At 39.5% G+C, this 17,254-nt stretch overlaps 1 protein-coding gene across 1 annotated transcript in view; it reads right to left on the bottom strand.

Annotated features, from left to right (window-relative positions):
• The window catches only part of tmem131l (transmembrane 131 like), a 31,842-nt gene that overhangs the window by 3,800 nt on the left and 10,788 nt on the right, over nt 1-17,254 (bottom strand). The window contains exons 4-30 of the mRNA XM_056371956.1: nt 15,475-15,546; nt 12,403-12,526; nt 12,167-12,283; nt 10,693-10,797; nt 9,463-9,540; nt 8,147-8,300; nt 7,117-7,175; nt 6,933-7,038; nt 6,729-6,831; nt 6,326-6,446; nt 5,982-6,152; nt 5,814-5,883; nt 5,593-5,716; nt 5,411-5,480; nt 5,184-5,293; nt 4,979-5,048; nt 4,629-4,762; nt 4,078-4,220; nt 3,773-3,959; nt 2,987-3,172; nt 2,445-2,594; nt 1,765-2,311; nt 1,542-1,654; nt 1,160-1,329; nt 852-1,058; nt 570-648; nt 65-171 (exon numbers count right to left, since the gene is read on the bottom strand). Coding sequence (XP_056227931.1) covers nt 65-171; nt 570-648; nt 852-1,058; nt 1,160-1,329; nt 1,542-1,654; nt 1,765-2,311; nt 2,445-2,594; nt 2,987-3,172; nt 3,773-3,959; nt 4,078-4,220; nt 4,629-4,762; nt 4,979-5,048; nt 5,184-5,293; nt 5,411-5,480; nt 5,593-5,716; nt 5,814-5,883; nt 5,982-6,152; nt 6,326-6,446; nt 6,729-6,831; nt 6,933-7,038; nt 7,117-7,175; nt 8,147-8,300; nt 9,463-9,540; nt 10,693-10,797; nt 12,167-12,283; nt 12,403-12,526; nt 15,475-15,546 — 3,677 coding nt within the window. The remainder of the gene's footprint in view (nt 1-64; nt 172-569; nt 649-851; nt 1,059-1,159; nt 1,330-1,541; nt 1,655-1,764; nt 2,312-2,444; nt 2,595-2,986; nt 3,173-3,772; nt 3,960-4,077; nt 4,221-4,628; nt 4,763-4,978; nt 5,049-5,183; nt 5,294-5,410; nt 5,481-5,592; nt 5,717-5,813; nt 5,884-5,981; nt 6,153-6,325; nt 6,447-6,728; nt 6,832-6,932; nt 7,039-7,116; nt 7,176-8,146; nt 8,301-9,462; nt 9,541-10,692; nt 10,798-12,166; nt 12,284-12,402; nt 12,527-15,474; nt 15,547-17,254) is intronic.

Raw genomic sequence — 17,254 nt, 5'->3', positions numbered from 1 at the left:
AGTTTTAAACTTTGCTTAACCTTAAAAAACACAGCAAGTATGCATTTGTTATGAATGCCTTTACCCATGTTCCTGTCCACTCCTGCAGCAACAGCAGCAAAACTCGGGGCAAAGGAGGAGGCTGTGGGATCTGGGCTTTGGCACAAGTCTTTACGGTACAAACTGTTCATGCTGAACAGAGAGAAGGCAAAGGTTACATGTCAAACAGGGATTGGATGAAAAAAAAAATGTTCACAGTCGTCTCTCAGACAACAGTGGCCTGACCATGGTGACAAGTGGATAGATGTTAATAATAGAAACACTAATAGAATTGACTATACTGCAACATACTGTATATTGCACTATATTACATATATACCAAATTACCTACATTTCTATTTAACTTAATAGTGCTCAGTACAATCCATGACAATCCAAAATGTTGTCCACATTAAAACATAGACAGACTAGTATTAATCTTTAGCTGACAATTGCTAACAAACCCTAAGGTAAGAGCATGTTTCTGCCATGGCTCATACAATCATCAGTCTGTCCCGAGTGTGTGTGTGTGTTTGTGTTTGATCTAGTACCTCAGAGCCTTGTAGTTTGTATTCATGGTCTGGTAGCAGTCTCTCTCTACTGGGTAGACACTGTACTGCATGGAGTCCCCTGTAAAAAACAAAAAGTGTCAACATTTGGCAAATCATAATTCTTATTGATGATTTGTGTCTGTCTATTTTTTTTGGGTTATGCACCTGATTGTGGGAAAATTATGAAACTTGTTGCATAGAATAATGTAACTATAAAGTAAAAAGAGGAAATTACTGCAGTTCTTATATTCCTAGATAATGTAGTGCACAAGTGCTCCATACTTTTTCTGGATGAGGTAGTGCAGGCGTGTGTCCGGGCACTAGGGTCCTTGTCTCCCTCCATGCTGCTGGTGCTGCTCCAACTGCCCCAGCTCCCTCTGCTGGCCCTCACACTGCCTGATGAGCTGCCGGAGTCTGAACCTGACTCACACACACCACCGCCACGCCTCTCTGTAGGACACTTTCTTCGAGTGCGGGCAGGACACACACCTATAACAAATCAACAAAAGCCAGAAACATTAAAATCAATTGTTCAGTTGTGCTTGAATTGGGAATGCTACAGAGAACTGTGACAGGTCAAGTCTTCCCACCGTTTTGTTTGAGGGGGCTCTCAGCAATATTTCCAGGCTTTAGTGCTTCTGACTTGAAGGTGTTGCAGCAGCGATTCCTGTTGCGGGTTCCGGTGATGTTACGGTCCCCTGTTTTCCAATCAGGCTCTTTCTCCCTCTCTGGCATCACTATCACATTGTGGTCAGGAGCACTAGTGCAGTAATCACACAAACATAACAAATTTTATCTTACTGTTACATGCTTGATAACACAGTATCTCATATTTAGTTTCACTGACAGAATGTAACGTAGCTCTTTATTCATCTTTAAATAGCAAGACCAGTATCATGGTATTTTACTATGAAATATCAGAATTAATGTTAAGTGATTCATAGATGAAAACATAGGTAAATCGTGGTCTACCTGGAGATATTTTCTGTCTTCCTGCGACTCCTCTTTCCCTTATTATTCCCTGGTGCAGTGCCAGTCTCTGTGCTCGGTGCATTCTTTTTCTGGCCTTTGCCGTCGTCTCTCAGCTGGAGTGGTTAAAACCATAAAGTGATGATGGTTAGTTTTTCATAGGGACCCATTAGATTGTACTGTTTGCAATAGATATTGGGATTATAAATTGCAGCCCCTTTCTTACCACTAGTTCAGAACTGTCCCTTTTCTCAGAGTTGATCTTCTCTGCATAGTGCTCAGTGCAGCTCTTCTCTACAGGACTGCACACTAACAGGCCTGGTCTAGGTCCTGGGCCCAATGTGATGTTATCTGGGAAATCAGCAGGCATTTCCATGGGAAACATAACTGCTGGCACTCTATCTTCTATAGTTCTGTTGGGGTCTTCTTTAAAGTCTGCGGATGTCTTTTTATCCAGCTCACTGATGAAAGCTGGTTCATTGTTGTTGCAGACATCGGGGTCTGGGGTCAGGGGGGCGTCCGGAGTCTGGTCTTCGTGTTCTTCATCCATTGTCACAGCACCAGCTGCTGCGGACGAGCTGGACTTGTATTTGGTGTAATAAAGTGAAACCTTGTGTTTCTTTTGTGGTTGGGATGGGGTAGTCGAGGAGCCTTTCTTCGAGGATTGAGGACGTGGGGCGGGGCTGTTGGCCAAAGCTGGAGAGCCACGCCCCTTACCTTTATCAGAGGTGGTACAGGTGTCCACATAGCTCTTACAACTTCCCTTTGTTTTACTGCACGAATGAGACACAAAAAGATAGTGTTTCAACACCAGAAAAAAATCCATGTGCAGTGTTTGACTTTGTGCAAACAGTAAACAGTCAATGAAGTGTGCAGGGAAACAACTGAAAAGAACACTGGACATACTTTACTCCATTGGGTGTGATATTGTTGAAGGAGCCGTTCTCCCGGGACAGGACAGAGTTGTGGTTGCTTCTGATGCTGGGTGTGGAGAAGTCATTCAGGATATAATGAGCCTGACGGAATGCCATCAGACACACACCAAACAGTGAGAAGCTGCAAAGAACAGAAAAACAAAAATTATTAGAAGATTTGACCTACAAAAAACTTTGTTTACTTAGTTTAACAAGGATTAGAATGATCTCTTTCTAATAATCTGTCATATTTTTTGACATGCACCTGCTCTCTACTCATTTTTGATCAGAGATCAACACAACTTTTACATGATCTGTATGTTTGTTATTGTGTTCAGAATGGAACGTAACAGGACCAGTGACAGAAGGTGTAAACTTAGGGCCTATGTTCTCTCCATATTATCACATTAATTGATTCTGAATTTCTCAATGGGAAGAGGATTTTCATTTCAGTTGTTCATTAAACAAGTCTAGACTATTAAAATGTTTGTGGGGGAGATCCTTTAATGAAATAACCACTTAGAAGATACTAACCATGTGAAGATGAGGGTAATCACCCAGAAGGTTTCCTCCCAGCTTGGTCCAGGAACTACCTGAGCGCAGAGAGGCAACATGTGGTGGGGCAGCGTCACATTGAGGGTGAAAGGAAAAGAGGTGCCACGAGATGTCACCAGAGTGAGGTCCCGGATCACCCAGGACGAGGTGAAGTCTGGGGTGAACCTGAGGGGAGAGACATGTAGAGACAATGAGAGAGGATAAAAAAATAATAATGATAAAACTTTGGAACTTTTCTTAAAGGACCAGTGTGTAGAATTGTGTTGTGTTTTTGTTAACTTAGAATCAGCCTTTCTTATCTCGCCATGTTGCACCACCATATTTCAGAGAGGGCCTTTTGCATTTTTACATTAACTGAATCCCACCATCAGTTCTCCCACACGCTTGCAAAAGACGGGATGAGGGAAGAGGTATTCAGTTGGTTGCAATCTCACCAATAGATGTCACTAAATCCTAAAAGACATGAGCTTAGCAGGCCAGAGATGTAGTTTGGAGCTGAATCAGTTAATGCCTTATATGTGATTAACAGAATTTTGAACTGTATCCTTGAAGCAACAGGTATCCAATGAAGGGATGTGAAAATTGGGGTATGGTGCTCTCTTCTTGTAGTTCCAGTTAAGAGTCTAGCAGCATTAATTGTAACTGACTTACTGGTGTAATATACACCAAGTACTAAAGATATTACATGTCAACATAATCTAAATACTAAGCAAGGCAGATATTAAAAAAGTTATAAACAATAAAGCTGGCTAAAATTCCACTTACGCTATGGTGATCTCAGAGGAGGTGTTGTGCTCAAGGCTGAAGGAGCGACACTGCAGCACCTCAAAGCCGAATCCCTGACACTTATATCCATTTATATTCATTGACATGACTGTCAGAGGAAGCTCTCCGGCATTTTCCACCTTGAAACTTTTTCTGATGGCGAAAAGCGGCTTGTTGGTGCGCAGACCTAGGAGTGACGTATAGTAACGTTTTAGCCATTTGTGAAGTGAATACTTACTTCTAAAGTTAAAGACAACATTACTTAACAGTACTTTATCTACATTGAATGTAAATGTCAATCTCACCATCACGACACTCCATTAGAGTTGACTGAGGAACGTTGAAGCGCAGGGAGGCTCCCAGGCCGGGTAGTTTTCCTCCGACTCTGAGCAGCTCTTTCGCTCCATGGCCTTGCACTGTCACCATGTCGAACACTGTCAGGTTGTTCCTGAAAAACAGTTAAGAACACACACAAACTAAGGCTTTGATTCACACGTTAAAAAAAAGAGAGGTATGAATTAACATTAGACTGAAAGCAGTTTTATTTTTTTACCTTCTTTTAAGTTTATTCTTCAGTTTCAGATTTTATGTTTTTTCCATGTACAAAATTCAAGAATAACAGTCAGATTTTCAGTTTCAGCCAGTTAACTGTCTTATTGAAGTGGGTTGTGACACACTTTCTACAGCATCTTTATAGGAAAGCAAATGGCTTAAAAATAGCAGGCGACAAAATTAACCATCAAAGCAAACTGTCTCTTAAGAAGCTTTAAATCTTACACTATCACAAAAACTAAACACCATATACTGTATATTCAAAAGCTACGGACATACTCATCCTATTAATTTGAATCAGTACCTGATAATAAGAATGGTAGTGGTTGGTTTGTGTTCAGAGGGAGTGAAGACCACAGCGACCTCTCTGGCCTCCCAGGGCTGCAGCAGCAGACGGAGGACACCCTCTCGTGTTATGTCTTCCACATTCTCACCTGCCTGAACACACGCACAGAGAGAAGTGGGGAAAATTAGCAGGGGAGTCAACATAGGCAAGACTGAAGCATTTCAAGAATACCAGTGTTGTCCATGTGTTTAATGAATCGATGAAGTTAGATAAGGATTACATCCTGTAGGCCAAAATACTATGAGTAAATACTAAAAGATTAAACTGCGCCACAACTTTATTTCCCAAGAGTGTTTTAAGGGATTTACCTTTGGTAGAGAAGCCAACAGAGAAAACTCTGTGGTGCTGATGTTGACAGAGAGGGGGCTGATATTAAACCTGACAAAGAAAACAATTAAAGAAATTAACTAAAGCAATGTGCTGGAGCATCATGGCACAAAACAGTTAAAGCAGAAAATATGTTTCAATAGAATCATTCCCTGTGACATAAAACATTTACTGTTCTCTGCGTACCATTTGGTTAGGAGGTCCAGAGCCTGTAAAGGTGCTGGGTACAGGGAGAGGATTCGAATCTCTACAGAAACCACTGAAGAGGAAGGATTCTTCAGCATGAAAGTCTTCACCTGAAATGTGAAAACACTTCTTCTATTAGACAAATGTCACAGGTTTTAAGTCTATCTTCAAAAAATCCATTCCAATTCCAATCAAACCATCATTCACAATCTTTAAGGGTTGCCCACCTTGCTCTCATTGACGGGTGTAGCACCAAAATCCAGAGGAGTGGATGTGTCTATAGGTAGTCTGGGCCACCTGAGAGTACAAAAGGATTCACATGATTAAAGACCTTAATGATGCGTTATGACCAACTACAAGGCTTACAATGGCATAAAGAGGAAAGCAGTGTGCTGCATCTAAGACGGACCTGCAAGGGAGTTTGTCTTTGTGGTTCTGCCATCGAGAACAGAGTTCAGCAGCCAGTTTGCTGTCTACATCCCAGGACGAGGGGAAAAAGTCTGGGAGAAGAGAACGCTGCCACTCTGAATGGGCTGTTGTAAAAGAGAAAAAAGTTAATTATTGAACAATAAAAAAAATCAGATTATGACTTTTTCTCTCACACAAGGGATTATAAAATGCTTGTCTCACCTGTTTCAGACAATCTGAGCGGGCAAGGTCGCCCACACTCTCGTTCTGCCTCAAACACCACTTCCTCATGCTGTGAGAATGAACACATTATCAATTACAAAATCTGATCTTGTATACTGATCCCAAATCTGACATACTACTAACTAACCGCAAGAGCTGCCCGTTTACCTTGGAAGGAGTAGAGTGAAAGTAGAGGGGGATGTGCAGGGCTGAGCCCAGGCTGGTATCCAGACTCAGAGTGGACAGCTGATTGACAGGCAGGGCCTTGCTGAGCAGCTGTAGGGTCAAAATCCGCCAGCAGCCCTGGGGAACTGTCAGTGGACCGCTGAAGTTCGTCATCTGACAGACAGGGGGCAGCAGAGACATTAGTGTCAAATACTGTCCTGAATTTGGCATTCATATGATAAATGGGTGGAACCATAGAATGAAACATCAGAATGTTTGCTAATCATCCTTTTATCAATATGCAATTAGACCTGCTTCCTATCATTACACGAAGCAGTAGTGCATACCTTCATTACTCCCTGCAGTTTCTGTGAGAGGCTGGCATTCATCACAGTGAGGGGCAGGAGGAGAGGGTTTGTCAGCCACAGATCCACCTGGTCTGCATCTCTTTGTTTCACATGGAACAGGCTGAATAAATCCCCACATGGTCCATTTGCAGAAAGGAACAACAAAATAACATTAAAATTACAGAATGACTCCTTTAATCTGTATCAAATGTTAATGACACTTCCTAAGTGTTTAAACAATTGCTGTCATGGACCTTATCCTAATGATGAGAAACACAATAAATATGTGTACTTCCCTTGCTATAACTGCAGTGTGTTCAAACAAAGGACAAAAAGCTTTCCTTAAATCTAATAGTGTCTTAGGACAACTACAGAGGAAAATGGCAAAGGGTCTCCACATTACCTGTGTGTGATATGTAGTCCAGGGAAGCTGTGGCTTGTACTGTTTCCCAGAATTTTTAAACTGATATGACTTACACATTTCCTTCCATGGCCTGGCAATGAACCTGACAACAGATAAACTTCATTGGTCAAACATTTCAACACATTTGGGTCAAATGAAATTGCACTTTGAGAGGAGATTATTGGGAATGAAAGGACTATTCACCTCTGCAGGCTAGGGTAGCCACTTCAGTAAAGTTTTTTGCTTCTGGTTTCAGAGGAACCTGATTGAATTCCACGCTAGCCTCTACTTTTGACAGCACCTGCATTTCCTGTGGATGTAAAAACATCTTTTCAAAGCCTAAATAATGCTACCTAGAGGCTATGATGAAGCAAAGACAAAAACTCACCTTTATGTAGAGCTTCTTGCCTCCAGAATTTAACATATAAACTCCTATTTTTGGTTCCCCTGCAGGAAACAGAAAAATCAACAGATAAATAGTAACAGAGCACATATGCACAGTATTGTATATAAGTACTGATAAGTTTACACGGTTATATGTGAACCTGATATATTTGCAAATCTATCTATCCATCTACTGCTATGGTAAGATTTTGCTTACATTCTTTGAGAGTCATGAGAAGTTGCTGAAACCTGCTTACCAAACCAGACACAGATTTCCTTAGAAAGGAAATTACAAATGACATCCTTGTTCGCATAACCAGTTTGACAGAACGTTATAACAAGTCAAGTCACAGTCTGCTACTGACAGAAAGTCTAACACTGAATGTAAAAGCAGTATGACATGTGTTTAGAAACACAAATTTGGTTCACTTAAAAGACAAAGCCTTTGTGAGTGCTCACTCCAAAACCATTGAAAGTAAACCAATGATGTGGAGGAACATACTGTGTAGTGGTGTATTTCATTTGTTCTTTGATCTTCAGCCTATGTGCTACTTTGCAAAGTGAGACCAGGAAAGTGGAACTAATGTCTCCTCATATTTTTCTGATGCCTCTCATCTGACAGTTCTTTCAAAACAATAACACCAACACATTATTTTTTCCCATGAGTCAAAGTAAACAAGTCAAATAAAAGGAAAAAGCAGCCACAGGAACTGCAGTAACTTCATTAGGTTTAGACCTTACATCAATGTGTAATCATATTTTGATCCCTTGAACCTTTGCTATGATAGCGGTCCACCACAGAAAGTCTGACAGATAAGAGTTTGACTGAAGTACTTTGACTCGAGGCTGACAAAGCAGAAATTTGCTAGAGTGGATGTTTCTCTCTCCATACTGAAATGGTATTTATGACAGACAAACAGTCATAATCAGACTGTATGGTTTCCTTTAGTAATGCTGTGCAGTGCAGCACACTGTCATGTTCCCGTAGTGAATTTGCCTCCAGACAGTGGGTCAGAAAGGTCATAGACACCTACCTACTGCAGCCTCTCCATCAGTGGGGGCCACCAGCAGCACCAGAATGTGCTCAATGACGTAAGGCTTGAGCTTGTCCAGGTCAGTGGGCCGGTCTCCACGCGCCGACAGATTAATCTGCAGACTGAGGCGCTCCTCACTCTGGAGGCAGGACCCCTGGGACGGGACAGGAAAGGCATACCAGTCATGCACCAAACAGATTCAGATAAGAAATAAAAAAGACAAACAGCGGAACAATGAGAAACTGAAAGCTGAAGAGTCATGTTGATAGACAAAAGGACAATCCGGATATAATGTGGAGGGAAAGAATGTATGAATTTTACAAATTATCAAGTTGTTGAGGGGACAGTGGACAGAAAATCAGTGATAGTGGAAAAATTATTTTCTTTGCTGTTGACCAACTGTTACTGTACTTCAACAGACAGAAACAAGCGGGCAGTAACGTACTACTAACACCCACCCTGTGACTAACACCCTCTTGAAACTGACAGATCAGCAGCGGGACAGTGCAAATCTTACAGCAAACTGGGGCTTGCCTCAGTGGGTGATTCACCACTTGACGACCTGTAGACAGACGCCCTGGCTTGGTGCCACCAAGGCTCAAGGACTGCAATAGCAAACCTAATCCCTTGAAATCAAGGCTGCTGCTAACTTACTGCAAGGCTCATTTAATCTGTGGGCAGAATCGACACTGACCAATGGCCAGTTCACAATTTTGAGGAGTCCTGAAAAAGAACTAAGGAGCAAGTGTTGATCTTGGATACGAGCCGAAGGTCACAGCCGGGACACTCATGCAACAGAATGTATGGATGATTTCAGTTTGTATAATTATGACTGTATAGTTAGGTTGTCCACAGCCGTCTCTTGCATCATGAGTATTGCACCACAAAACCACTGGGAGACCTGTGTCAATTATAGTCTCTTGAGAAAGCAATTAAAAGTCTGGCAGGAAATCTCACCCTCCTCGGGGGTTCTTGAGAAAACAGAAGGTGCTCAGATGACGAGCCCGGCTGTCTGTTGAAGTTTTAGACTACCTGGCCTTCTGCTCAGAGGACATGGGCATGACTAGAGCAATGATAAAGACTCAGCTCCATTTTTGCAAAGTACGAACAAACTGAAAATGTAATGTAATTATGTAATAACATATCATAAAAACATGTATGTGGTCAACTGCACTACTTCTCTCAAAGACCGCCCCATGTCAACTGAAAAACCACTGTCTGCAAATTCAAGCATGTGCATTTTTAACGATCCATTCAAGGACTTGACGACATTTGGCAATGTGAACTACTGAAAAAGATCTGAGGCAAAGAAGTACCTGAAGATTGTTGAACAAGCTCTTCGGTAAGCTGCACTCCAGGAGCAGACCCAGTATAGTGATGTTGGAGGTATCTTCCTGCAGGAGGCAACACAATCAGGGATTAAATGGCTTAATATGAACATTAAAATCTATTTTATATGTGCTACAATGCATTTCAGTAATCAGTAAGGCTTGGCTGAATTCTGGTGGGACAGTGCACTACACATTATAGCAATTAAATACTTCAACAGAGCAGCTTTTTTGTTTGGTTGCTTAAAGAACAACATAAAAGGAGCAGTATAATTCCACCTCAAAACACACCTCTTCAAACTTGCCTATTCTGTTTGACTCTATGCAGTCATATTTATTTTATGCAATTATATTTATTCTAACATATTTTGTATTTTTTGCCTGTTGGATTGACATCAAGCACATCTGCATTTAAGCCTGTATGTGACAAGCATAAAAGGTACTGAAAAGGGTAGGTAATAAATATGTGTTATATGAAGTAGAAATGCAAAGAAGAAAAACTAACACAATATATATTTTTAGAGCAAGTGGACCAACATGGTGCTGAACCTCAGAAGGATGAGAAGTGTGCTGTATACGTGGAGAGTGTTTTTTTTTTAACCATATGTTAAAACACGGGGAGCTCATTCAGAGGGAAAAAAAGCTGCATGTAGCATAGGCAGTAGCGGTTTTGAGAGATTGTGAGAGCTACAGTTTCTCTGCACTTGGCCAAGTTGACATTTTGCAACTGCCACCCCACTTCCTGTTGTGGAGGCAGGATCCCTCTCAGATAACTCGTCACACACTTTCACTGCCTTTGCTCGTTTCTAAAACTGCACTAATTTGTCATTGGTGTTCAGTGTTTTTTTTTGTTTTGTTTTTTTTTTTTACACACATGGTTCTGAAATGTACATACAAATGAAAGATTATACTAAGCTCATATAATTTCAAATTGAGTTTTTATGGTTATACTCTACATGCAAATATTTACATTTTTAACCATGAAAAAAAAGAAAAACATTTTGTGGGATTATTCATGCTGACTTGAACACACATTCAGTAATTTCACCACAACAAGTGCTTGTAAGTGTGTATCACAAAGCCCCTGTGTGTATGTATGCAGCCGTTTCTTTATCAGGGCTGGCAGGAAAGGGGAAATCAGCTGCTTCCAATGATGAGCCCTTATTCACTTATCTGTATGACATGCACAAACCAATCCACAGACATTTAAACACATACCTGAGTTTGGGTCAGCTTAATGCTCTGGATGTGAGGGAATACTAGCAGACTATCCTTTCTTTGGACAGACTTTAATGAACCCCGGTTAACTCCCACACCAAATACCTGGAAAAAGAACAGTTAACATTATTAAAAGGATTCTCCACACTGTGTGCATTATATTGAGTCCAGGCAGTCAACAAGGAAACAAAAGAGCAGTGTCATTTAGTGGACCTGAACTGAACTTTTGAAACAGTTTGTAACATGGTTGTTAAGATTTTGTGGTTATAAATAAAAAGAAATACTCCACAAGGTTACTTGGCAAGTAATGCACCACCACAAAGGATAGCATTTTTAGACTTTTGGAGTTTGGACAAAAAAGGGAACAAATGGACATGTAATGTTGAAAGTGAAAAAAATACACATGAAAGATCTGTGTTGTTGGGCTCATAAAAAATTATTAAAACATGTAAAGGGAGTGGCACTGTTGGAGGTTGTACAAAAGAGTCCAAGTGTCTACATGCCTGGACGTGTTTGCCATTAATAAGTTCATATCATACGTGCAGGTTTAATATGCCATGTACAAAATTCACAGCTACACTTAACAAACATTTCTAAGGCTTTTGGAGTAAACCTCTGTAGGTAATTCTCAATCCAGCTTCCAAGAGCTAACATTGTAACTGTCCTGAAGGACACATAGTTTAAATATAACTAAGAATGGTAATCAAGGTTTGTACAATTTAAGTAAATGGAGATCAGATAAACTCTCAAGTGGCTAAAGTTATAGCAAAACAGTTAGGGTGGAACAACAAGACAGACTCAGGGACTGGAGTGCGAATATGTCCGTTTAATGCATGTCAATGCACATTTCCAGACCATATTCTTATTCTCTGGTAGCACACTGCACAAACATGGGTCTACTAAGGTCAAGGAAAACCAAAATTTAAAATGCAGTAATAAAATCTGCAAGAACAGAAGCACTGCTTGTGTGGGTGTTTTTTTTTAGCTTGAGGCATTAGTGAAATACTGAATCGATTGATTTTCATAAGAAACGACAACTACACCTTTTTTTGTCAAGTGTCTACTAGTTTGACAGTGACCTACTTGAGAACATTTTTAGTTATTTTTTTGAACAAAGGTCCGACATCATTTGCATGATCAAATTCCTAACAGCATAAACAATAAAGTTTTTGACATCCTTTGTTTATGAGCATGAGCATGTGGGATGAAAAGAAGAAACAAATATTATGGATGCTGGCAAAGTTCTGAGCAGCAGTCTGGTTTGCTGCTATTTTGGATTATAATTATTTAAGGAAAAACAAAGTTTGATATGACTAATGCTGTTGGTAAACTCATATTGTGATAATATAACAAACTTTCACTCTACTATCTGGAGAGGAAAGTTGAGGAAGAAGAAGGACCACATGCATTACAATGGGGGTTTCACCCCAACAGTCTGAGACTATACAGCGGGAGGTGTATTCATGGAACTGACCTGGTATGACAGCAGCCCATGGGCCGATGTGTTTATAAATAATGTGTTTTCTACATTGCCCTCCTCAGACGGGAGGAAAATTAGTTTAAAAGATGCCTTCCCTGTGGGCGGGATCACCTAGGACAGAGAGGAAATGTGAGACATTAATTTATTACAATAAGATACAAAAATTATTTCGGCAGGATTAACTTTTGAATGTCTTGTGCATCGACTGGTGTACACATATGGACACTTACTCTTCTGTGAAAGGAAGGTATGTAAAAATGCCTGCTGGATGTAAACATTGACAGCAGTGTCACAGGAACTTCCTGGCTGGGGTTGTGTATATATATGGTTTCAGCTCTTGGCAGCCCCAGCGGTCTGTAAAGACAGAACAGCATCGTAAATAACTTGGCTCTCCACTGAGCACCATGGCCAGCTGAGAAAGGTACACACCAAAATTTAAGGGCACTTAACTGTTCACTACACAATTATATCCAGTATGAGTTAGCTTATTCATGAGTCCTCTAAAGAGCCTCTATTAAATCCTTCTGCTGCCCATTTAACCCATTAGAACTGGAGTGATTGTGGTGGTTACTATTTTTTTTTTTTTTAAATGCAACATTTATAGTAGTTAACTTAGTAGTCAACTTCCATTGGCACATCTATGGTCAAAATGTTAATTTTACATGATACCACATACTGCAAGCAACATTTCTCCATGTTACATGACCATAAGTTTACGGTCATATCAAAACCAAACAAGAATACTGTAGTCCTCTTTTTATACTGTGGTGTGTGTAACACTGCAATTAATGAGAACTAGCATCTTATTTTTTAAGTGACATTTAGTTGAGCAAAACTAGGAAACAGTTTCACATATCAAATTTTTTTGTTTATATATAGGTTAGATGAAACTTAAAAGTCTGTGTTTACACATGACAGCATTCCTAGTAATTTGAAAATAAGATATGGGAATCACTGAATAGCTAGCGTTTTGCATTCTGTCAATATAGGGAAGTTGTAAGAGGAAAATAAACCCTTCATCTGTGTGTTAACAGATGGGTGACAAGTATGGGCTCATCTTTAATCTGAGGAAGGCCCTGGTGTCAGAAGTAAAACCACATATACAAATATGGACATAAGAAAGGCTATGAAAAGGCTGTGCGTTGCAAACCCAGAGAGCTCAAAGATGACCTCTCTGGGTTTGGCCATTTCTGCAGTGACACGTTGCCACTTAACATTTTTTACCTGGTGAAAATGAACTATGGCTACCAATTCATTTCTGTCAACCTGCCCTTTCCATATTCAATTAAATTTAATTGAATTTAATTGATCATTTAATTATATTTCCAATTTACTTAAAAGACACATTTCTGTTTATAACCTAAGCTTCGGGGGCTGAGTTCTCACACATGAAATATGTGTGAGAACACAGCCATTCAAAAATGCACCCATATTCATAAAGGATGTTGAATTAAACATGTATGACTGACAAAGGTGGGGTGTGAAGTACTTTCATGAAGCTACATCACAAGCTGACTGGGCTTGCATAATGCAAAGTGTGTATGTGACTTAATTTAATTATAGTTTTATTCCTTTAGATACACAGGGGAGGGTAGTAACAATAACAGGAGCCTCTATGCAATATAATGCAATCCAATATGACAGGCTCGCAATAAATACAACCACTTTGAAATTCTATTCAGAAACAGTTGCGTCTGTGCCAGAGAGGTGCTGATTCATCTTTATGTTATACTAGATGGTAAATTTCATGTTGATGTTTCGTATTGTATAAGAGTATTAGCTTTTTGGACTGGAGCACTTGACCTACATAGTAAGTTACATAAGCTACACCACATATGGACCATTTTGGAGATAACCCAGATTTTTATGGTGATATTAGATATTCCTAAAGTGAAAAATACTAGAATATAAAATACTTGTAAAAATGCTGACCATGGACACTGATAATTATCAAAATGTGGTTTATAAACAACAAATTACCACAAGTACAATTTTACAACAGTTTTTTTTTTTAACAATTTAAATTGACTTCTCTAATTTTTTCGTGGAACAAGAGTTCCTCATCTTCATTGCATGTTTCATTTCTCTGCATATTCAGATTTGTGCACTTAAGAATACAAAATGAAAGTTATTGTAGTAGTTGTAGTAGTGCTGTAGTTGTTGTAATTCAGGACAGCCAATTCCAGGTGAGAAAAAAAAAAACACAGCAACTTAACCCTCAATATAACTTTACCTACAAGTGTTTTAAGTCTACAACATATTTTCAGATTCTTGACATCTTCATTTGAGTTGCTGTCAAACCTCAACCGAAGCATCTTTCACTTCCTGTTTGTCTGTGAGTGTTTGACTTTCATTTTAAGTAACTGAACAGCATGCTTCACAGAATTTAAATCAGAAGGTAGAGTGGTGTAATTATATAGTTTCTACCATTTCTTTGTGGCTATCAAAATTAACTCTGCAGTTCCTGTTTGATCAGATACATCATCTGCACATATTATTATAGTTCTAGTCTCAGAAATGATTAGTAGAAAAATGACTGTTCCCACAGTCCGTACACACACACACACACACACACACACACACACACACACACACACACACACACACACACACACACACACACACACACACACACACACACACACACACACACACACACACACACAAAAGGAAACCATAAGCCAAATGTGAGGAACTTCGGTTATATTCCTGTTCATATTAAGTACGAATTCCCTGAAACAAATATATTGCTGTATCCAAATATTAATACAGTTCTATTAGAGTTTTATGGTTAGGTGACTGCTTCCTGCATTCCAAATGTATGATATAAAATATCAGAAAATAGATGTTGCTTGTGACTGTTTGTTTTTAACAGGGGCAATGGGGACTGCTGTCCAACCCCAGCATCTAATATTCAGACTGTTTTGGGAGTATGGAGGCAAACAGTAATGTCCTTAACTGCTTTGACTGAGGTCAACCATCCCCAGTATGTGCCTGGACGCTGGGAAAGAGAGCTTACTGCCATACTTGGATATCCTGTATGTTTTTTCACACTGAAGGGCTTGCTTTATGAGCTCTTCCCTTTCTCTAGCCTTCATCACAGTCACAGGTCACCTGGTCTTTACCTCAGGTTTAATTGAGTCAGTGGAGTTTTCCACATCATTCAAATCTGAGTGATGGCGAAATGAAGTACATTTTGTCCTTGTGTGGGGTGTGTAAAAAAGGTTTCATAATTTTAAGTAGAAACATCTATGCTTGTTAAGACACGTCATATTAAACCAAGAAGTGAGAGCAGTACTTACTGCGTCCCGAACTCCATTGCAGGGGGCTGAAAATGCAAGGGCCTCCCATTCTCCCGTGTATATGGAGAGGAGCTGGTGAAGAGAAGAAAATCAAAAGAAAAAACATTAGGCCAAAGGACAATTCTTTTATTTAATCAGTTTCACTAGAAACGTAATACATGAGATCATCTATGTTTGTACATTTTACGAACAACTGTGGACAAGAACACGGTGTCTCCTTTCCAACAGAGCATGTCACAGTTCACAGGGATGAATTAACAGTTAAAGCTATTACACCTTCAGGCTGCTTCACAAACCATCTAATTCCACACCTAACAAAGGGACCAGTACCAACAAAGGAATTAGATAGCTATCACGCAAAGAGGTTATGTCTATGTATTAAATCTCAAATCAGACAAATTTCCAAAAGCTTGGCATAACTAAATAATATCCTCACTACAAAATAACAGTTACCATCAAACAAAGTAAAAATAAGGGTTTGATCAAAGATCTTCTTGAAGTGTTCAGAGCCTGTGTAAAGTGGGAGTTTACTATGAATAAGACCCAAAAACATTTTGACACCTTCAGCTCTTTCGAGACAAGATCATGGTCCTAAATAAATGAATATCAGTAATTTTCTCCATGATACAATTTTTGTAATAATGTTCTATGTATTCACAGGTAGAACTTTACATAATTATGAACCATGATTACATCATCTTTTGCTGTAGAGTTCAGCAAAATCATAAAATGTTTTTATCAAAAAGCAGGAATCAGGCAAATCAGGGTTAAAACAGGAAACTCTTAAAACATGGGATCTTGCACATAGTACAAAACACTTATAACTTAAGACATAAAACTTAGATAACTTAGAGACTCGTTACATGTAACAGCATAAACAACAAAAAAGTAACTAACAAGGATGTGATCATGTGAAAATGTGAATTGTGTGGGGTCACAGCAGCTCTTTTTTAGAGCTCCACTGTGTTTTTATTGGTGACAGTGTGTGAAACATCCTGCTCTAATGAGCCCTGGGAACGGGTGCCTTAAAAACATGGAGACAGCAGCTGATTTGTGGTTCTGTGTGCATCTATACGTGTATGTGTGTGATATCAAGACTGAACCCTGTTGACAGACTAGGCACACAACTGTTGACCAACTAAAGGTAGTAGGTGGACAGACTATGGTTTAAGTGTTCATATGGATTAGAGAAGTACCATCATTGCCACAGATGTAACTCTCTTTAAATAAGTAATTTTTCTGTATATTTAATTTCCATTTTGGAAATGAGCCAATGGAATTGGCCAAAGAAGTTGGAAAAAAAGGTTTTCATTGCTTGGGAGAAAAAACATGGAAGACAGGCAGAGTCCTTAAAATCTAAATTTAAGATCTAGAGCCATGGTAAAGCTTTGGTAGAAGCTGCAGGGATACATGTCAAAAAACAAATGCTAGACAGATCAATTTTTCTACTTTCAGAGTAATCGCGGTAGTGAGGCTTAAGTCAAAAACACACTGGCCAAACAATGTATCATGTGATACTTGTAATTTGATGGCTATAGCAGACATGGGACGTGCTCAAGTGAGGGCTCTGTTGGATTCAAAAGCCTTGTGTGTTACAACAGCAGAGAAAGACATGCTATTGTAAAATAAAAGAATAAATCAAAATACAGTGGCATCATCCGAACAGCCAGCCAAGACCCAAAGATGTTCTGTTTACTGTCACATATCACAAAGAAAAGCAGCAAATAAACAGTTCACAATTATTAAAATAATTATTAGTCAATTCATTTTGTGCCAATTG

This window comes from Seriola aureovittata, chromosome 3 (assembly GCF_021018895.1).
Source record: "Seriola aureovittata isolate HTS-2021-v1 ecotype China chromosome 3, ASM2101889v1, whole genome shotgun sequence".
In the NCBI taxonomy this organism is placed as follows: domain Eukaryota; kingdom Metazoa; phylum Chordata; class Actinopteri; order Carangiformes; family Carangidae; genus Seriola; species Seriola aureovittata.
Note: the sequence above shows the minus strand (reverse complement) of the source record. Positions and strands in the feature narration are given on the sequence as shown.